This window comes from Sciurus carolinensis, chromosome 2 (genome assembly GCF_902686445.1).
Source record: "Sciurus carolinensis chromosome 2, mSciCar1.2, whole genome shotgun sequence".
Lineage (NCBI taxonomy): Eukaryota > Metazoa > Chordata > Mammalia > Rodentia > Sciuridae > Sciurus > Sciurus carolinensis.
The window spans coordinates 70,915,723-70,937,722 of NC_062214.1; the positions used below are offsets into that span (position 1 = coordinate 70,915,723).

A 22,000-nucleotide genomic window follows, 5' to 3' on the forward strand; every position below is an offset into this window, starting at 1 on the left:
TCAAGAAAGCAGAATGGCCTTATTGAAGGGTGCATTGGAGCAAAGACTGACAGGTAGTGAGGGATGAGCAATGGGGTTCTCTGCAAAGAGAATGTCCCAGTTAGAAGAAACAGCACATGCAAAGGCCCTGAGGCAGGAGGGTGTCTGGCAATTAGAGATGGCCCCAGTCTCTGGACAAAGACACACAGGGGTGAGAGTAGTCTTTGTAAGGTCTTGGCTTTTATTCTGTGATGGGAGGCTGGTTCTTCATTTAAAGTGGTGCTTCAATATTTGGAAATACATTCTGAAATAGCTATTTGTTCTTATTACATCAATAGATTGCTTTGGTCTTGGGCAGATTCTGCCCATATTTACCCTTCAAATCAACTGGTACTCCTCATCTGGTGTCAAACTAATGAGAGAGAGAGAGAGAGAGAGAGAGAGAGAGAGAGAGAGAGAGAGAGAGAGAGAGAGAGAGAAGAGAATAATGTATCTCCTTGAGATGCTCTTTGGAAAGAATAAAAAAAGAAGCAATATGCATCATTTTGTATATACATAGTTAGGGTTGGCAGGACCCTCTTTATTTTTTTTCAAGACTATAATACTAAAAATGCAAATTTCAACAAATTATTTTGGAAAATAAATAGGAAGTCATATTCCTAGTGTATCTGGAGATAATGGCTTCTGTGCTGTTCCTGTGATTATGTGTTTTCAGCTCAGCCTGAAATTCTCCACACTGCTCAGCGTTCCTGGCTGCTCCTGAGGGGTTCCTGCAGGGCATCTCCTCTCTTCTCTGCTTGGGGTGGAGTAGGAGGGAAGAATGGGTCTTTGGGAAAGTTACTTGCAAACCTGCTAAGAGACCATCATGCACACTGATTGGAGCTCTCATGAACATCTTGTAAAACGGTATGCCCTGGGGTGCAAGTGGGGCCCTCAGCATCACAGATAGCGCAGAGCCTTTGTGTGTGTTGGTCTCTCCAGGATGAACTACCCTGGTCCCACCTCCCTGATAACTAGGTGGCACTGCACAACCATGCTCTGGGCCAACAGGATCAATGCTGCAGAATGGACATGGGCAGAGGGATGGATTGGATTTAAGCAAGAATGAGGCATGTCACTGCCCTAAAGAGCCACACCAAAATGGCCATTATATTAGAAAACAGAGGTCAGAGTCAGGAGTAATAGGGAAGTGGGAACCCAGAGGTCTCCAGAGAGTCATCATTTTAAAGCTTTTTGGAGGGGGCTGCCTGCTCTCTTGAGCCAGAAGCATCAGCCACCTTTGGGTCCTTCATACATGCCTATCCTGAAGTGACAGAAGAATGAGACTCTCAGTCGGAGCAGGTGCCCCCTCTATAGCCCAATGGGGCCAAGGCCACAGCTTGGCTGTGGCTCAGCCTCAGGAACACATCTTATTTTTATTTATTAGAAGCACTAGAAGAAACAAACAGAATAGAATGCTGGAGGGACTTAATCTGTGATGTCCCCAATGAGTTGGGGAAGCCTCGAACATGCAGTTGATGCCTTCAGCATGTACTGTAGGTCTCAGTAAACTAAAAAGACCCATTAAATGGAACTTACACACACTGGTTTGGCAGTCTTTCTTCTCTCTCTCTCTCTCTCTCTCTCTCTCTCTTTCTTTCTTTCTTCCTTTCTTTCCACAAATTTCCCATCATTCATCGGTATGGTCCATTTTGCTTAACTAATGTGAAATATATTTTGCCAGGTGAAGGTTTGCTTTTGGATGCTAAGCAGGGGACAATGATGTACCCACAGTCTCCACCCCAGAGGTATGGGTGGGTGGCACATGTAGGATTTCCACATCCTGAGGTGTGCACCTGGGGCGTGGAGAGTCCTTTTATCTCATGCCACCAAATTTCTGATAGTAAACCACTAGAATTAATAAATTATTTTGGAGAACATTAAATTTGTAAAGTAAGAGATTGAAATGAGACTGTGTGGTAATAGCTAAGAAAAAGTCTAGAGTAACTTAATGAATATAAAATATTCATTTAAGAGGAGAGGTGCAGTACCAAAAACCCATGAACAGGAAAAGTAAAATCAAGCTCTCAATTAAAAAAGAAAAGACATTTATACATTTCCACTTTCAGAGGTTCTTTGCACAAACAGCAAAAAGCACTTAAATCCCAAGAGTCCAGAGTGGTATCCCTTCCCACAGTAAGTTACCCTTCCAAGGGACAACCCTGTGACAATAACAGTGCAAAATATTGCTCTGTGGCATGTTCTTAAAATAATATAAAAATAATTTCTATAGTACAGTTTAAACTTGACTTGTAAAATTTCAATGTAACATTGCATGAAATCCACAAACAGAATATACCGAAAATCACCTTCCCTTAACAGAATTTTTTAAAAAATTGTTTACTCAGGTAACACATGTGCAGGAAATGTGAAGTAAGTTTCTGAAATAACCTCCCCGGGAGCTTATAAGTATCTGGGATCCTTCTGGAAACATGCTGTTGCTTAGAGACATCCATCCATCCATCCATCCTTCCCAGAAAGGGAAGTTTGGTCAGATCAGATGGGGTATGCAGCTCTGCCATGGCACAGGTGACACCTGCCTTCTTCCCTTTTCCTAATCTACCAAGGGCCCACAAGTCATAGAAGAATATTAGAGAATTCCTTGGCCCACATATAATTAACACAGTTCTAACAGTTCCTGCCCCCAGCCAGAACTAAAATGGTCTCTTGTCAGAGACCAAGTCTAAAGAGCTCTTGTGAACAAACTGGAGCATACTGTGGGTGCACAAGACTAGTAAATTTCATACCACAATCCGCTCTTCCACTTTTGTATTTTTAAACACTGTTTACAGCATGGATCTCTCACAAAAGAGAATGGCTATTCTTAAATTGTGTGGCTGAGTTGTATGGTGGCAGCGTGGAGCAGGCACCAACAGGTGCCCAGGCTTGTCTAGCTCACCGGTGACCAAGCAGAGGGACTGGAGGCCTTTCACGTGGCCAGAGAAGCTGAAGTCGCAGTCAGTGGTTATATCCCAGGCTCTTATTTATGGCACGTCTGTCATCAGGTGCAGGTGGGGTGGAGGTAACTTGGCAATGCAAGCACATAGAACACATCATCATTTTTTGATAATACATGTGTACTACTCTGCCTGTTTAAAAGGCTTTCCTTTATTACAATGAGCTGCTTTTATTTTCAGTTTGCCTTTTTGTTTGAAATGTGGCATGAAAAAGATGAGATTTGCATAGCCAGTTTTGGAAATTTCTAGTTGGCTGTCTTAACATTAAAAAATTGAAAATAAAATTCTGAGTATTTATACTCCTTAACTTCTTGTGCATGAGTTTGGTTTCTGAATGCACAGTTAAGCATTTTTAAGTCTGGCTATTTTAACCTTTTAAGGATGAGGAGCATAAGCAGGTGGCGTCTACACTGGGAACCACACTTTCTGTGACCCACGGCTTTGGAGGGTGAAGCCACTGCTCAGAGTGATGTGATGAAAAAAATCAGTCCAAAAAAAAGCTGCCACAGACCCTCTCAATGAGAGATTTTTTTAAAAACTACTTTTTTTTCTGAGTAATAAAAGAAACCCAGTACTATTAGGGAGGTGGACGCTAGTAATTGTCACATGTTGAAAGTATTTTCTTCAGCATGAAAAGTAAACTTTGAAAAAAGTCTTGAAGATTCTATTTAATAAATAATTTGATCTAAGGAACCACTTCTGCAAAACTTCAATAAATTACTGAAAACTCTACAGGTCGTGGGATAATTAAAAACAAAAAGGAATTACTCACAAGAGATATACTCAGTTATTTTATTATAATTTTTTAACAAGTAAAAAAATTCCCTCCCCACCTTTTAAAAAAAATCTTTATTTATTTATTTATTTATTTATTTATTTTTTGCTTTTGCTGCTCCTTATGTCACAGGGAAAAAGCATCCTTTCAGGAGAAGCTGGCCCCAATGAAGAGATGACCCCCCCCCACCCCGCTTCCTGTATTTTCGAGGATAAGCTGACTGGAAGCCAGGCGCTTTCTCCTTTCTTTCTTAGGATTATCAGAGACTATTCTAAAGTTCTCACAGGTTTGGAAGTACTATTTTGTTAGTGAGGATTTTGCCCATCTTATCCTTATTTCCTGGAAACAAGCTCATTTCTTAGTGAGGCAGGTTTAGCTCCTCAGTGTCCTTGGCCAAGAATGGTGGTCTCCAGAGGTAATCTTGGAAGAGGCTGCATATTGCTGCTCAGAACAGGGTAGCTAAGGACACATTTTTTTTTTTTTTTTTTTTTTTAATTTCCTCAAGAAATGTAGGAGGCACCAAAAAAGACGGCTCGGATATCGGGCTCTTCCCTCAATGTGTTAGGAAGCCAGAGGCAGGGCCATTCCTGCCCTGTGGATGGGCCCCAGTCACAGTGAGCCCCAAATACCTGGATGAACCAGACAGATGCGAGTGAGGTGCGGGGTGGGTTTCCTTCCTTCCCGGCATCCTTCAGCCCCTTCCCTTTGGAAAGAGGGCCAAGCCGGGTTTCAAAGCAGCCTAGTGAGGGCTTACACAGTAACCAAAGGGGTCAATTATTTGTCTCTCTTCTGGGGCACAGAAATGCTATCACCTTATATGGGGCCCTCCAGTGACAGTCCACTGTGGAAGTGTCTTCCAAGGAGAAATGTGAGCAGGCTGCCATGTTTGCTCTCATGTAGGCTAATTCAACTTGTGAGTTCAGAACCTTGTTTTTTGAACCCAAGGTGTCTTTGGAAAGCTCCCGTCACCTGAGCTGCCCGGCACCAGGATAGATAACTACACCTCACCATGCCCTGCGAGGTAGGTTTTCTGGTGCCCACTCTACAGTCCCCCGCGGCTTGGATGGCAGTGTGAATGTAGCTCGAGACGAGGGTTGTGGGAGGAGGTTTTGCTTATGAAATGGAGCCGTGTATTCCTAAAGGGCCAACAGTGACCACTACAGCGTTAGCAGGTGGAAAGGCACCTGCTCTCTCCAAGAATCTGGGTGGGATGGAAAGCAGGTGGGAGCCGCAGAGGAGCCTCCACCCCATTCCGGGACAGCGCATTTGCTTCTAAACCCTGGGGGCTACCAACGGCACGCAAGTGACCGCTACCTGGAAGAGGTCAGTCGCTAGATTAGGAAAAAGATGAAAGGGAAAAAAAGCATGTAAAACACTCCCTTCTAAAAACAAAGGGCTGCGAATTTCTTTATTTCTCTTATAGAGGAACAAAAATACTCTTGCAATGGCTATTGAGTTTCCACAGGTACGAGGCAGATGCTAGGCTAGCACACCCACTTCCAACAGTATGACTTGTTTCCTATCCGTCTACTACCTGAGTGGCGTCAGTGTAGGTTCAGGCACCATTAGGAACGTTTGACCAAACACGTACACGGCACTGACAGAGGAGGCGCCGGCCTTTCGGTTGACCAGAGCATGTAAAAAAGACACCGACAGAATGGAAAAGAAATCCTTTCGGGGGAAACCTCGCCGCCCGTGCGCCATGCGCTCAGGGCCGTGCCCCGCGCGCTTCGCGCCGCCGCCGCAGCTCCTCGCGGTAGCAGTATGAGCAGTAGTGCTCTGTCTCGGCACGCCCATAAAATGCGCAGTTCTCGCGCTGGCAGCGCCGCTGCACCGGCCCGGGGCCGCCGCGACCGCACTCACCGTTCGAGCTTGAGCGCGTGGTTGGCGCGTCTGCGTCGGCAAACTCCAGGCCGTCGCGTGCGGCGCCAAAGCCGTTAGTATAGGTCTGCGACTTGTGCTCGGTCGCCGCCGTGGCTCCCGCGACGCCCGGGAGGGTGCCCGGCACAGCGCGCGCCAGCGATTCAACTGTATTGACCGTACGCAGGGCAGCGGCCCTCGCAGGGCTATAGCTCTGCGAAGACAGCGAGCGGTTCTGCTGCGGGTACGTGGCGCACGGTCGCAGCACGCCTACGGTCGGCACGCACGCCTCTTCCCGGGCGCCTGCCGCCTGCACATGGATGATGCTCTGGCGCGCTGGCGCCGGTGGGCTGCGCCCGGGGGTCTGTGCGCTGGCGCCTGAACGCCGGGCGCCGCCGCTGCTAGGAGAGGCCGCACCTCCCGCTGCCACCCGCGCTGCGCGCGAGCCCGCCGCGGACCCCGGACTTGGGCGCTCTTTGAGCTTAAGCACCAGCTGCGTGGGCTGCCCGGCCGAGGGGCCTGGAGAGGCACGCTCAGTTCCCGGAGTGCCCTCGGCCTCTGGCCTGCGCGGCGGCCGTTTGGTTGTGGAGGTGGCAGCGGCGGCGGCGGTGGAGGCGGCATCGCGGCGCCTCTGCTCCTGCTCGGCGCTGAAACGCTCCTGGGCGCTGGTCAGGTAGTAGCCAATCATCTCCTCGTGGAACTGGTGCCGGTGGCTGGTGAGCAGTAGGCCAGCGAAGATAAACTTGCGCTCGCCCTGCATGGCAGCGCGCAGAATGTTGAGGCTCAGCTTAACGTCCGTGCTATACTTCCAGGCGTCGCCCCTTGGCCCACCTCCCTTTTCAGCGGGCGAAGAGCCGGACGCTTTGTCCGTGGGTGACGGTGTGGTCTTCTCCGACGGCGATGTGCTCGCTGATGCACCGGATTCCTCTTTACTGCCCTTGCGAGATTTGGCCTTCTTTTCCTTGGTGCGCTCAGCCGTGTCGCCATTCTTGCCATTGGCGGAGTTGGCACGGCCCATCTTGCCGTGCACTAGGCCTCCCAGGCCACCCATGTTTTTCTTCAGCTTGATGCCCAGCGTCTTGCTGAAGCTGCCCAACTTGTTGGCCACGGAGTCCGCGCGGGTCTTGTCCTTCTCTTTGCGCTGCTTCTCCTTGTCTTTATCCTTGCCGTTCTTGCCATTATTGCTGTTTGAATTGCTGCACACAGAGTCGCGATCTGAGTCAAGGGAATCTGCCAAGGACTGCACGTCTTCCCCAGCTGATGCCGTTGGGGACTCCGGCTGTGCCAGGGGAGCCTATGGGCAGAAAAGGAAAGCAGGGAAGGAAGGTGGTTGGAGAAGAGCTGTCCTCACTTACAGTTCACAGACCGTGCCCATTCATGTGTTGCTTGGCCGTGTGTTGCTGAGGCTGGGGCTCTGACGCTTCAGTCCAGTCCCGACTACCACTCGGGTGCTACAAGAGTGGGATGGAGTGTGCTTAAGGGAAAGGAGCCCATAGGAGTGGGCCTTGGTCTTCTGCAATAATGAAAAGACAGGTGTTTGCAGAAGGCTATGGTAGGGGCCTCTCATCTGAGGATGTCATCTGGCCAGGGAGGCTGGACTGCCCACATTCTGAATTCAGGGACCTGGTAGTCTAGAATCTTGAGTTGGGTGGGGGGAGGGGCAAAAGCAGGCAGGATACATATAACCTGCCTGGCTTGAAGCTCTAGAATCTCAGCACATTAGAGTTAACAGGCCCAGACTCTGGCTTTCTATCCTTAGCCAGACTGTCTTGCTCTAAGAACCTGTCTTTGCATCTTGGAAAAACACTCCCTTGATTCAGTGATGACAAATCACTTTAGGGGTTCCTTTCCCAGTTTGGAAATGTGGAATACTAATTTGAGAAGGATTCTGAAATAGGTCTGGGCTTAGCAGAGAAGATGTTCCCAGTTCCCAGAAAAGGCCTTCTATGGGGGTGTAGAGTCGGGTGGGGGAACGCTAGGGAAGGAACATCTCTGTGAACACCTTGGATGACACTCACTGTGGGAACATGGTTAAGACCAATCTTTGGGGCAGATGGGGAGCCTGGGAAAGAGCTTGGAGGAGGGTGGAGGACATGGAGTTCTTACTGCTACTTTGCAGTGGGACCTCCCTAGGTGAGGAGAGAGAATTCTGACCCAGTGTCAATGGAAGGGCAAGATCCCTCATGCCAACAGCTGGGTGTGGCAAGAACTGGCACATGCCTCAACAGGCTTCCTGGCATCCAGGGGAGGAGCCTGAGAAAAGGCTCATTGCTCCCCACTTAGGTTTTGTCCCTTCCCCCTAAGTAGGTTCAAGAGAGGGGTCACTGTCCTGTGGTCAGGTCTCTCAGAAGCAAGGACTGGAAGAACTGGCCTTACAACTTCCCAGGTCTCAAGCCAGTTTTCCAGAGATACTAAAGTGTGGAAGCTCAGGGGCTAGAACCAGGAAAGGGAGGTGTGCTTGGAACCAGGACAGCCTGTGGGGGGTACAAGGAGGAATGTAGGCTGTCATGCCCTGGGGCTGGAAGGGCCATCACAAGTTTTCTGCTGAGAACTCTACATTTGATATGTAGGTCACCAAAGCCTATCCAAGGGTCCTGCTCATTGCAGGGCAGAGCTGTGTCCAACTGGAGTGTGTCCTGATTCTGGATCTAGATTCTGGATCTTGCTGCAGCACCCAGAACATGGGTGCTGAAGAACATCTGCAGCAACACTGGCATCCTCCAGGCATTTCAGAGGCAGGACTCAGACTGCCACCAACTGGTTGTCACTTGTGCCATTAGTAGAATGGAGTATCAGTAGCTGCCTGGGGGAGCCCTATGAAGTAAGGAATTGTGAGAGCACTGCGCTGTGCCCAGCACCGCGGGTACTGACTCTGCCGGTCTACATTCCTCATCCCACTCCTTTTGCATTACGTATGAGCCCCAACTGATGCCTAAGTAAACTGATGTCTAGGGGAGACAAGATATTTGCAAGATATATTTTTTAAAAAATCCCTTTCCCTGGGAGTTCCCTACTGAGATTAAAAAAAAATTCAGTCAGATACTTAACATGAATCTCAGTATCTGCAAGCAGGGGTGGCAAACCCTCGCACTGGCAGCTTTGAGGGTGGGTCCCTCTCACCACTGCCAGTTTGATGTGCTGCCTCCAGAGAAGAGGAGGGGGAAGAGGGTGTGTTGAGGACTCGCACTCTCGGTTCCCTGGCTTTTCCAAGGACCCACACACAGTTTATAATTAATTCCACTCCCCTGCAGCACATCATGTTCTGATCTCAACAGAGATAGTTTTGTGTTGTGACTTGCCTACAGTTTGTTTTCTGAGTGGGTGTATTTATACCTCTCCAGTAGAAAATAAGGGGACAAAAATCCCCTAATCAGAGCACACGTTTGCCTGCACACTTACATCCACCTACACATATATACATATACCCGGGTCCAATAGGAGCTGCATGGAGACAGAACCAGGGTGGCTTTGGCCAAGCACAGCTGGGACAGAGGGAGCTGGGGGCAGGGCCAGTGAGGCGGGATGTGGGTAGCTGGGCAGGGTGGGGGTGAGCTTTTGGGAGCTTTTGGAAGAATGCCTTCTGGTCAGGCCAATGCAGAGCAGCCACGGTCTCTTCACCAGTTTGAGTCCTGGAGTACACGAGGCTCACCCGGGTCTCTGAGGGGATCCGGATCCATGTCACATTCATGTAGCTGTGCAGAAGGTTCAGCTTGGCTTCTAGCGACAGGATGAGGCTGACAAGGCAAGAACACTGAGTGAACACAGCTGGCTCAACCGTGCACCCACCCTCCCACCCCCAAGCTAAGAGGTACAGGGGCAGTTCAGCCCCATGCTGAACTTGGCCCTCCATGTGGGGTGCCAAGGAGGTTAGGGACAGGGGAGGGTCTTACTGGGCTAGCCGAGCGTTATCATTGTCGTCTTTCCCCCATTCCCAGTCCTTTCCTGGGTCCACTGCGAAGTGCAGGGGCAGGAGCTTGTGCTCAGAATCTGTCAGGGGGATCACAGCTGGAACAGAAGAGAGAGATTGGGTGCCAGGCAGTCCACTGGTGGGCCAGGAGGCTGAAAGCCCCCAGCAATACCCAGGGAGGGCAAAAGGAATTCCAGGGCCAGGTGTCCTTGTTATAAGTGAACCCAATGGAGGTACACACAGAACATCATGCCAGCAGGATCGTTAAGACCACAGGTTTCAAAACTGATAGTGTTAAAACTTTCATATTATGTGCACGGAAGAACAATTGGAGGTATCTTTTGGACTCTGGGTCTCCTTGGGTTTATCAAATGGCAGATATACCATTAAGCATTAGGGTGGGAAAAATCAGATTTCTGCTTGTTATTTCTGAGGAAGGACCAGGCAGGTGAGGTATTCTGTGTAAGGACACTTTGCAGGTAGTCCGCTCCCCACCTTTATCTCATACTACAGATGAGCAGAGCAAGCAAATTAGGAGAGAGCAAACATATGCTGACCTCTGCTCATTTGTGATATTATGCAGCAAGTCTGTATCAGTACCTGAGTCTCATGGATCCACTGGGCCCTGCTCATAGGGAACTCACCCATGTGGGACACAGATAAGCAGGTTAACAACCTCAAAATGTCAGGTGGTAATGAGTCTGGGAAGGAAGGCTAACCAACAGAAGGCAGTGATGGTGAAGCCTTTGGGGGTGGGGGTAGAGGGGGGAGCCTTTTGAGGAAGTCACACAGGGGGACTGTAGTAAAGACCAATTGGTTTATCATTTTTCAGAGGGGTTGATTCATCCTAAACCATCTTGACTAAAGAGCTCCAGACATGGAAAACCAGGAGGGCTAGGTGAAGGGGTGATGTTTATAGGTATATTTGGGATCTGCTAGGAGATCCTGAGCTGCTGTGCGATCCAGATCCAGTGGAACCCTAATGATATAGGCAGTGACCTAAGGGTATTGTCATGGATGAGGAAGGAGTGGGGAGACAGCTTTCCCAATTCTGTATTCTAAGCGAGTGGCAGCTGCCTCTTGTGGAGGCTCCACTTAGCTCTCCTGCAGGCCCTACTCCTGGGAGTCATAGCAGAGAAATCCAGCCCAGGGCCTCTGGCCATCTGCTTTGTTCTTTTGCCAGAGTCCATGATTCATGCTAAGGGTGCCATGGCAAGAGCAAAAAGGCAAATAAATGCATAAAATCTAAGACGGAGCACTGTGAATAGTAGCTTTTCTGTTACAAAATTGGAACATGTGACTCAATGCTGCCCACTAGTGCTGCTAAAGAGAAAATGAGCACAAATATTCTCTCCTTCCTTCCCCCATCCCCACCCCAAATAAGGGAAATGCAGGTTTGCTGACCAAGAACCAGTTCAGGGGTTTTCATTTAATTTGGCTGGGGATTGGGCAGTGCAATGTCTGGTCTGGGAGATCAAGGGCTGCTCAGCCTGCCTCTGCTGCAGTCTGCTGTATTCTATCTTGATGTGGTTGCCCTTCCCAGGACTGAGCTGGGTGGACACACCCAGAGAGGACTGAAGGGCTGGCTCAGAAATAGGCCTCCTTTGGGCGATGCCCAGAAGCCTGTCCCATGGTCCCATGAGTCACCACACAAACAGAGAGGGCTTGGCCTGGTCTTCCCACCCATGGGGCTGGGGGTGACAGAGGCTCTCTCTATCAATACTGTTTTCCAGACTGACTAGAGCAGCATGGCTTCCTGGAGTTCCAGGTCCTCAGGCACAGATGGCCAGTTTGGGAAGAGAATTCAAGAACTACATTTTAAATAAACATCCCCATGGTTCTTGAAATCAGGCAATTTGGGGAAATATTGTTCCAGACAATAATGTGTTAGAAGCAGTTCCTGTGGGTACAACTTGGGCATTTCAGGTCTGGTTGTCCTCTCCTTTCCTGAGCGTAGAGTGGCCATTGGAAATACCCATCCAGTCATGACTACATTCTTCAGTTCCCAGTTCCCCAGCATTTGGTGGGGGAACAGGTGCCTATCTATACCCATGGGCTGAGAGTAAAACAGCATAGGAAGTGCTGGGGAAAATGGCTAGGAGTGTGTGTGTGGCTCCCCTCCTCTCCACGTCTTCATCCATGCTCCCTATGGAAGATGGTGGCACTACATGATGGCAGCAGTGGACTCCTAACTTCTTACTTAAAGAACAGCCTGCCAATCAGAACACATTTAGTTTCTTTGCACAAGAACCCAACTTCCATTGTGTCATGCACTATGATTTTGGTTTTTTTTTTTTTCAGATAAACCATCTAATCCAGGACAACTCTATATACCTGTGGCCCTTACCTTTCTATTATAGGGAATTCCTGTCCTCAGAGCTCGACTGGAACCAATTCCCTGGCCTGCCCACTACTGAGGAGACAGTTGGAATATACCCGAAGGTGTTACTTCCTGCCCACATAGAAGGATCCAGGCAGCCTCTCAGATATTGGTGGGGCAAAGGTTAGGTCCTAAGTGAGGTGCTGGGGATATGCCTGCTCATAATTGAAGACAACCAGGGGATAAAGAGAAGTTATCTAATCTTTGCAGGAGGTAAGCTGTGGTCCGAGGAATGGGTTGGGGCTGCAGGGTCCTGAGAACTCAGGGAGGCCTCAAAAAACACGCCCTCCAATCGTTTTGCATGCCTCTGCCTTTCAGTGTGCACACTGAAATTTCCCTTTTGGAAACCAGGCCTTACCTAATGAGAGGTGTAGTCATGTGGCCAGTTGCCCCCTAGTGGCAAATGTTAAGAATAGCAAATGCTTTCCAAATAAACCTGGACATTTTAATTTTTTTTTTTCCCCCCAGTGCTGGGGGTAGAACCCAGGGCTTCACACACACTAACCAAATGTCCTACAACTGAGCTACATCCCCAGCCCAATTATTTGAAAAGACTTCTGTCCTGTCTTTTAGCCTGGAGACACATAGGCACCATCTCAAATTAGCATGGACATATTTGAGTACTTATTTTCCAGAAAAGAATGGATAATTCTGTTTGAGACATGAAAAGCTGTCCCACCATTACAGTGCTAAGTCAGACAAACTAAAGATGCACAGCTTGTCTTTAATACACTGGAGAGCTGAAGTCATAGGAGATCCAACGAACTAAAAATCTAAGGAAAAGACAGCCTTCAAGGATGAATGTGAGCTTAAGACAGGCTGACTCAGCTAGATCCCAATAAGAAGAATTCAGTGAAAATGGCTAAAATGATAAAAGAAGAGTACAGTCCACTGAAGTCATACAGACCCTGGGAGGGTGGAGGTATGAAGGAAATATACATGTACTTATAGGCTCCTCTCCACAGGACTTAACCTGGTGCTCACAAAAAAGACTGGTGTGAATTCTATGAAAGTGTCCTTTACAGAACTTTGGCTCCTATCTCTACTAAGGAGTGAAAGCTTAAATTACAGAGGGTAGGGTCACAAAATCCAGGTGCACTGAGAATAATGTTCTGTTCTGATCAAGCATATCTGTCTTAGATACTGTCCCTGTCCCCAGTAGGGAGTGAACTCCCCTAGCTCTTCTGACTGAACTGATCCAAACCTGAACACTAAAGACCAAACAAAAGCAAAGGCATGCCTATTTTCAGGAATAAAAGTGATTTATCTCAGTCTTTACTGTCCTATTAAAATGACTCTTTCAACAATAAAACTATGAGGAATAAAAATAAATATCCACATTAGCAAGAAACAAAGCAATTGACAGTATAAGACTCAAAGGAGACATATATGTTGAAACTATCGGGTTGGAATTTTAAATAACTGGTAAGTTAGAGACATAGTGAGAATACTGAGAATTTGATGGTTAATTTTAGCAAAGAGATGGAATCTCTAAGAAAGAATAAAGGGAATTATTAGAAATGAAAACACACACACAATAACACAGGTTAAGAATGGCTTTAAGGAGCTGATTGGTTGACTTTACAGAACTGAGAAAGAATCTGAACCTCAGGATAGGTCAGCTGACATTACCCAAACTGGAATACCAAGAGAAAACAGGGGACTGGTTAACAGGACAGAACATCTAAGAACTGTGAGACAATAACAAACAGCACAAGATCTGTTTAAATGTATTCCCAGAAAAAGCCAGAGAGAACAAGACAGTGGAAATATTTAAAGAAAAAACGGCTGAGATTTTTCCAAAACTAACAAGTAAACCCTCCTTAGATCTAAGAAGCTAGGGGAACACCAAGCAAGAAAAATAACAACAATAAAAACATTCCTATGTATAAAACTTTTGGAAACCAAAATAGAAAATGTTTAAGACTGGTAAAGAAAAAGATACACTAAATGCAGAGAAACAAAGAGAATAATTACAACAGATTCTTTGCAATAAAACGGGGAAAGCAGAAGATAATGGAGTGGTATCTTAAAGGTCTGAAAGAAAAAACACTGTTAATCTAGGATTTTTATACACAGCAAAAATATCTCTGAAACAAAGGATACATAAAAGCTTTCTCAAACAAAAATGAACTAATCCATTGCCTATAGACCTGCACTAGAGGAAATATAAAAAAAAATTTCAGGCAGAAGCAATATGGTACCGGTGCAAACTTGGATTTACATAATTAAGAGTATTGGAATGGAATAAATGAATGTGGATTTTTTCCTTTCATTTAATAGCTCTGAGATAAGCAACTATCTAAAGTAAACAAGTAGTGCTGTATCACATGTTCATAGTTGATGGAAAAATAAAATGATAACAGCACAAAGGTTTGGGGGATGAGGGATTGAGAATATGCTGTTGTAACAGCTTTACACAACACGGGAAATAGAGATATTACTTGCAAATATAATATCATTAATTGAAGGTGTTCATTGTAAAATCTAGGAAAACTCCTAATAATTAAAACTAGAGTATAATAACAGGTCAGTGAAGGGGATAAATGGAATTAAATAGTTCAATCAATCCAAAATAAGATAGTAAAAGAGAAATAGAACAAAGAACAGATTGGACAAATAAAAAAAAGTTAACAGGATGGTGAATTTTAATCCATCCATATAATTCATGCAGTCAAATGCAAATTGCCAAAACTATCAATTAAAAGATAAATTTGGCTAGGTGTAGAGGCATACATCTATACTTCTGTAATCCCAGGATTTTAGGAGGCTGAGGCAGGAGGATCACAAATTTAATGCCAGCCTCAGCAACTTAGTGAAGCCCTAAGCAATTTAGTGAGACCCTGTCAAAAATAAATAAATAAATAAATAAAAAAGGATTAGGGGTATGCATCAGAGGTTAAGCACCCCTAAATTCAATCCTTGATATAAAAAAGACAAAATTTTAAAATTGTCAGATTAGATTTAAAAAAAAACAAAACCCAAGTATATACTATTTATAAGAACCCCACTATAAATATAAGCATAGATAGCTTAAAGATATTCACCAATGAAAAGAGAACTAGAGAGAGCCATACTAATATCAGACAAAATACATTCCAGAACTATGACTGTTACCAAGGGAGAAGGAGAACATTACATAATGATAAAGGGGTCAATTCTCAAAAAGACATAACAACTCTATATGTATGTGTGCTCTGAACATTGCTTCAAAGTACATGAAGCAGGACTGGGGTTGTAGCTCAGTGGTAGCGTGCTTATCTAGCACATGCGAGGCACTGGGTTTGATCCTCAGCACCACATAAAAACAAATAAATAAAGGAATTGTGTCCATCTACAACTAAAAATACTTAAAAAAAAAAGTACATGAAACAAACACACTAGCCCTCCTTTATCTACATTTCCAGACCCACTGTGTATGCCTAAAACTGGGGATAGTAGTGAATCACATGGATACTACATTTTCCCCTTATAAAAATGTACCTACGATAAAGTTTAGCTTATAAATTGGCACAGTACGAGATTAACAACAATAAAATAGAATAATAGCACACTATAATAGAATTCATGTGAATGTGGTCTCTCTGTTCATTTCTGAAATTTCCCATTTAATATTTCAGATCTTAGCTCAGCACTGGTAACTGAAAACCATGAAAACAAAACCAGGGGTAAGGGAGGTACTACTGTGCTAGCAAAACAAAGAAGAAATAGACAAATGCAGCACAGAGGGAGACTTCACCACTTTTCTCTCTGCAATTGACAGAAGAAGAAACCAGTAAGGGCAGAGTGTCAAGGCCACAAATGGCAGATACAAATTAAAGTTTATACGTAGATCTTTGGCTCATTTATCAGTCTATGGAATAAACTTGCTGTAGATTGAATACTGGAGTCCCTTCAAATTCATTTTCTGGCCAATCCCCATGTGTTCACCATGTGATGATATTAGGCAATGGAACCTTTGGGAGGTGATTAGGTCATGCAGGTTGAGTGCATGATGGAATTGGTGCCTTTTAACAAGAAACGCAAGAGCTCTCTAGCTCTCCGCCATACAAGGACACAGTGAGAAGGTGGCTGTCTACAGATTAGGAAGTGAGCCCTCACCAGATCTATCAGCACCAATCTACCAGCACCTTGATCTTGTACTTCCAGCCTTCAGAACTGTGAGAAATTTAGTTCTGTTGTTTATGTAAGCCATGCAGTCTATGGCATCTTGTTGTAGTCACTTAAATTGATGCACAGAACAGAATTAGGAGAACTGTACTGCTGAAGATATTTTTAGCTCAGTGGTAGGGTGAGCTCAGGGAGCTCAGGGAGCAAATCAGCTCCTAAGACTATCTCTAAGCTCCTGGTCGCATGCCAAATGTGGGTGGTGATTTCCTCATCCTCCAGTGGGTGTTCTCAGTACACGCATCAGATGTGGTCCTGGGAAACACTGACAATGAGAAGAATTCTCAGAAAGCAGCACCAGGTGACACACAGTAGACTGAGAAACTCATTCTCTATTCAGGGCAGTGAGTCCTGGCTGTCTTTCTCCAGCAAGCAGGATAGGCAGCCCACCCTGCTACCTTTCTCTCCGCCCAAGGAGGCTTTGGTGGAGAGCATGCTCTCACTCCGGCACTACGCATTGGTAACATACAGGTGTCTAGGAGTCCGAAGCAATGACAGACTGGCACATCACTCAGAGATCAGGGTGAAAGCTGATTCAGGAATGGGGGTGGTGGAGATGGTAGCTGGTGTTCCTGGGATGGCACTTCTTCTGTGGGCAGGGACACTTTGGGAGGCTGGGTGAAGGGAGCTGGGTGTCTGTGCCTGCTGTGTAGCTCAGGAGGGGGCAGGGACAGGACTCATGCAGGAGGCTGGCATATGGGCAAACCCCTGTGTTCACCTCTCTTCAAATCTTCAGGCACCAGTTAAAGACCCTTAGCCAGTTCTTTCCAAAGTTGACTGTAGCTGGTATCCCTGTGCACCTGTGCTTTGAGCTCCCGAGCCAATGATCCTTGGGGTGGGGCATGCAGCAATGGGCAGATGTCTGGTGGATAAAGGTGTCTTTTGTATCTAATCAGCACTATTCAGCTCTTTAGACCTGCACCCCTCTGTAAGCTAAAGCTAGAGCAGCTTCATAGCCATTAGTCCTGCCCACATCTCTTAGATATCTCCTGGCCTTTTGCAATGTTCTTGGGTAAATAATCAGTCATATCAACCAATAAAAAGAGAAAAGAAAGAAAGAAAAAGAAAAAAAATCCAATCATGTCAAAGGAGACAGCCCTGAGATGCACAGATCTGGATGCCCCCATCCTAGCTCCTCTTCCTCTTACCTGATAGCGAGGGGTCTTTGCAAAGTTCACTCCTTGGGGGCTCATGCTTTGCAGCTCCTAAGAGGAGCAGCAGAGGAAAGCTGCCCAATGAGTCTGGCTGCAGCTCACAAGGGCAGGGAAAGCTGCATTTTATCCTCCTATGCTGACCCTTACCTTTCCTGGCAAGTGGCAAACTTAGATGCTAGCTGAAGAGAAGGAAGGCCAACCACCAAGAAAATAAAGGTAATTCACATTTTTTAGGCACTTCCTGTTTTTTTAAGCCTTTTTTCCATTACAAACTCATCTCATTCTCACCATAATGTCCCTTCATAGGTGATACTGTATTTCCTTCATTATTGTTTCCAGATAAGTATACAGATGGGTCAATTTGATGGGCATGTGATAAAGAATAAAAGCCACTTTGTTTTTAGAGCACTGTATTAACAAAGTTATGTTATAAAAATTATTTAAGTGGAATTTTTAATAATATTCATAATATATAAAGACAACTTCCTACTAAAAAGAGATTGGTTCTATTTATTATAAACTAGTCCTGTAGGACAAAGTATAGGATGTTGTCAAATACATTGGAAATAAGATGTTATAATCATGACTGGGTATGTAGCTCAGTGGTAGAGCACTTGCCTCACATGTCTGAGGCCCGGGGTTCCAGCCCCAGTACCTCAAAAACAAAACAGAGCAAAAAAGATATGAAATCCATTTGTCTAGGGAATACTAAAACACAGATTAGTATTTGATTTAACTATAAGTTACACATCAAATACAGATGGTCTGCTATGTAGAATGATTCTGTTGGCTCCCTGGCTCATTTTATAAATGTTTTTAGTACATTGTTTCTAAGTGTCAGGAGACAGGGTTGCAAGCTGCTCTTTGCAAAGACTTTTTTCCCCCCAAATATCACATGTTGGTTGTCTTGAGTCTCTGTTCCAATCAGTGAACAGTAAACCACGGTGTTATCTCTGCAAGCCTCCATCCTGGCAGTCTGGAGCTGTCTGATGGCTCCTTGTTCATCATGGTCTCTCCCCTATCCTCTCTAACTGGTGGGTTCTTTAAGGGCTGCCAGGGTACCCTCTCTGGGCTCACTGAACAGGGCTTCTGAGGGAAGGCACCTTGGAAATGATTCAGGTTCCTTGATCTCTATGTGACCCTGGATAGGCCCCAGTGGCTGACAGGCTGTTTGCACTTAGGAGGAACCACTATTTCAACAGTTACCTAATATCTTGTCTTTTAAAAAAAAATTATGCCTGCCATGGAGCAAAACCTGCTCTGCCCCTACCTTCTCCAACCATGAAGATTTCTGCATTTTACCAGAGGGGAGATGCTATTTTATTAAAGCAAGCTTCAACTTGGGATCCTATTTCCTGAACCTCCTCTTGCATGCTCCCCCATCACCATCCTCTTTGGCCAAGTGTCCCTTTTGAAAGCTCCACCATCCACCCTACCAACTTGTCTTAACAACACTTCATGACTGTGATTATTCCCTGGGGATGCTTCCTCATTCCTCACTTTCTTCCTCTGTAAAGTGGGGATTATAAACAGAAAGGATTAAATAGTTACCCCTGCAAAGGACCTAGAACCACACCTGTGCAACAGAAACACCAAAAAATATATTAGTGTGAACATGGGGTACAGACCTAGCCAGAGCCCCCATGTATCCAGCTTAGTGTCAGCACGGGTACATCAAGGGCACCTGCACACTCTATATCCACAGAAGGTCAAAGGTTGACAGAGCAAGGCTGTGCTTGTCTTGTTTAGAACTTTATCAAGAGCTAGTTGTAATTTTGGAAAATCTTCCCACCAATGGCAGAGCCTCCTGGGTATCTGAGGCCACAGCTCAGAACACCTGTATTCCTTTGTTGTGTAACTCTGGCATTACTGTGCATGGAGACGCCACGTTTAGATAACGGGATCTGACTTCTTCATTGAGTCTTTGGTATGGTTGTGCTGGAGCACATACAGACTGAAGTGCAGATTATTTTATTATATGTTAGTGCTATGGTTTGGATAGGTGTCCTCCAAAGGTCCATGTGTTAGAAATTTGGTCTTAGGGTGATGCTATTGAGAAGTGGTGAAACAGGTGAGGGTAAGGCCTGGTTGGAGGTCTTAAGTCTTTGGGGGTCTTAGGTCTTTAGAAGATTGTGGGACCCTGGCCTTTCTCTTTTTACACTCTCTGGCTTATGATGTGAGTGATTTTGCTCTGCCACACACTTCCACTATGATGGCAGCTTCACATCACAGACCCCCCAAAATGGGTCCAATTGGTTTTGGACTAGAACCTACAAAATGTGAGTCAAGTAAACCATTTCTCTTTAAAAGTTAATTATCTCAGGGATTTTATCATAGTGACAGAAAGCTGACTTTGTATTTTCATAACTCACACATTTTCTCAGTGACCAGAATGAACTTCCCTGAGCAAGGTTCTGAGACAGTGCCTGGATTTGAGTTTTCAGAGTGCTCCTGGGCCATTTGAGAACTTGGCTACAGGGAGGCCCCCTGGGGCATTGCCTCTGGATACTGCTTCCTGCAACAGGCTGAAGAACCAGGACCCATAATGTCATGGAGGGCAAGGCACTAACATCCTTCCCTGGAGAAATCAGTTGGCCATGATTTGTGGAAGCTATCAGGAAAGTATGCCTAAATTTCATTTAACATATCAAAAAATGAATTGGCAAAGCTTTGCCTTTCATCTTGCCAGCAGCTGACCTATCCCACCAGCTCCCAAACCTATTACCCCAATCCTTCCTTCTCCCTACATGCACACCTGGCCCCAGGACACAGAGAATTCTTGGATTTGAAGAGAGCCAGTGGTGGTATCAACAATAGCTGGCTGTGGCAATAGGAGTCATTTAAGAGGGAGGTGGGTTCTTTCAGAAGTTCTTTCAGGGAGAGCAGTTGGGTGAGAAGTTCAGAGAAAGTTGTATGTGTTTTTAAGCCTTCAGGATCTCAGGCACATGCAGATGAGACATGATGATGGATCAAGTGAAAGGAGGATGGGGGGGGGTCTCATCTTATAGCCTGGATTACTTTTTTTTATCTCATTTTGAGGCTCCCAGAATGTCATTCCTCAGAAGCAAGGACAAGCTGCTTGCTCTTTCTGATTACTGTGCTTATTTGTTTCAATCAAGGGATGCCTCCTACAGGTGCCCTTTGTGTGGGAGCAGGACACCACTGGGGCTACAGGACAGCAGTGCAAGGTCCAGTAGTGACCAGTGAGTGTCCTGGGGCTCCATGTTCCTGAGTGTCACATTCCCTGCCTCCCACTTGGTTCAGAAGCTGAGTGACGTTGCAGCTCACTCCCACAGGCTTGATCCTGAGCCCCACTGTGGTCTGAGGTCTCACGTTTTGAAGGATGCCTCCTCCATCCTGGGGACTGCAGCATAACTGTGGCTTCAGTGTTCTTTAAGGCACAGAGGGAGGGCTGCAGGTGTGAAGGTCTAACAGGGGACAAAGAGCCCCATCACTGCCCCCTCAGGCTCTCCTTCCAGAGGTCTCCAAGTCATCTTCCCTGAATTTGGGGTACCTGGCACTCGAATTCACAATGGCCACATCTGAGCTGTCTCTGCTAGAGTCTAGGTCAGCTGGTGAGGCTTTGCTGGGCCCAGGTATGAGGCCAGGACATCCTAGGAGGCCTTCCTAGGAGTGGAGGAACCTAGTCCCAGGCATTCACCATATCAGTTGTCACACCTCTCACCTCATTTAACTGTTGCAGTCACAAGAACCTGGAATTGTGCCTGTCATATAACACATTTGCAGTGAATTTGTTTTGAAGGAATATCCTTGGTTCTGACTTCACAGGGGTGGTAGGTGCTTCCTAGGCCCCTGCAGGATATTTCTAGAGTATTACAGTCCATTCATGACCTGTCCTGCTGAGCATGGACCAGCTGGTTATCCCTCAGACCCAGACCCTGCTCTTGGAGCACCTGGCACTAGAACCCTCGTTCATGTGACCGGGAGTCCTGCCTTTTGCTCTGCTGTGCCACCAGTGGGACACCCCCATTTTCCCTAGAGAGTAGGTATGGAGATTAGCCACATTCCAAATATCTGGTAGGGGCTTGGATCTACTAGGATCTGCAGAATATGACTTCAATAAGTAATTTGCCATCAAGTATAATGGGTCCCAGGATCAGATTTGGCCACTGAGGGGTCAGAGAGCATACCCACTGAGTAAGCTGTGAAGGGACCTGCATGCACATCCATTGGTCAAGAAAGTTAAGATGACAAATTGATTCACAGATATCTGGATAATTAGATTTGAAGTTCTGCCTTTTGAATGGACCCTTGGGTTCCATGCGTTTGAGATACCCATCCCTTCCTTCTCCACTGAGCAATGCTTTCTCATTCATCCTTAAGCTCCCAGAACCATGCCAGTTCCTCCTTGGTCCTGAACCCCAGGGACTCTCCCCACAGCCGGGGCTAGTAGGTGCACATCCCTGCCTGCGAGGCTCTGTTGGGCTCCCTACATGGATCTGGGCTGTGAAATGCCACCTCTTCTGGGCAGCATTATCAGCTCTATTTCCTAATTGCTAGCAACACCTTAGTTGGGAGGATCATCTCCAGTGACTACACACACTCCTTGCTCAATGCCCCTGGCTCAGGCTGGCACTTGATGGGCAGCCACATGTGAGGTGAGCAGGAACCTCCTTACTCCTGAACACCGAGTCTTGTCTGGTGGATGATGATGATGGGGAAGGCAGGTAGTGAGAGACAGGGGTGTCAGGGGGCCCAGGCCATAACTTTCTTCTAGGCCTTCTGGGAACTGAGAACTACTAGGGTTGCCAGAAGAACACT

The 22,000-nt window shown here is 46.3% G+C and overlaps 1 protein-coding gene across 4 annotated transcripts in view; it reads right to left on the minus strand.

The window, feature by feature from the left end:
- Window positions 1-4,184: 4,184 nt before the first annotated feature.
- Otud7a (OTU deubiquitinase 7A) overlaps window positions 4,185-22,000 on the minus strand; it is a 341,701-nt gene continuing 323,885 nt past the window's right edge. For all 4 annotated transcript variants that reach the window (XM_047540192.1, XM_047540188.1, XM_047540189.1 and 1 more), the window contains 3 exons: window positions 9,501-9,615; window positions 9,260-9,344; window positions 4,185-6,904 (listed from right to left, as the gene is read on the minus strand). In XM_047540192.1, coding sequence (XP_047396148.1) covers window positions 5,459-6,904; window positions 9,260-9,344; window positions 9,501-9,615 — 1,646 coding nt within the window. In that variant the 3' untranslated portion in view covers window positions 4,185-5,458. The remainder of the gene's footprint in view (window positions 6,905-9,259; window positions 9,345-9,500; window positions 9,616-22,000) is intronic.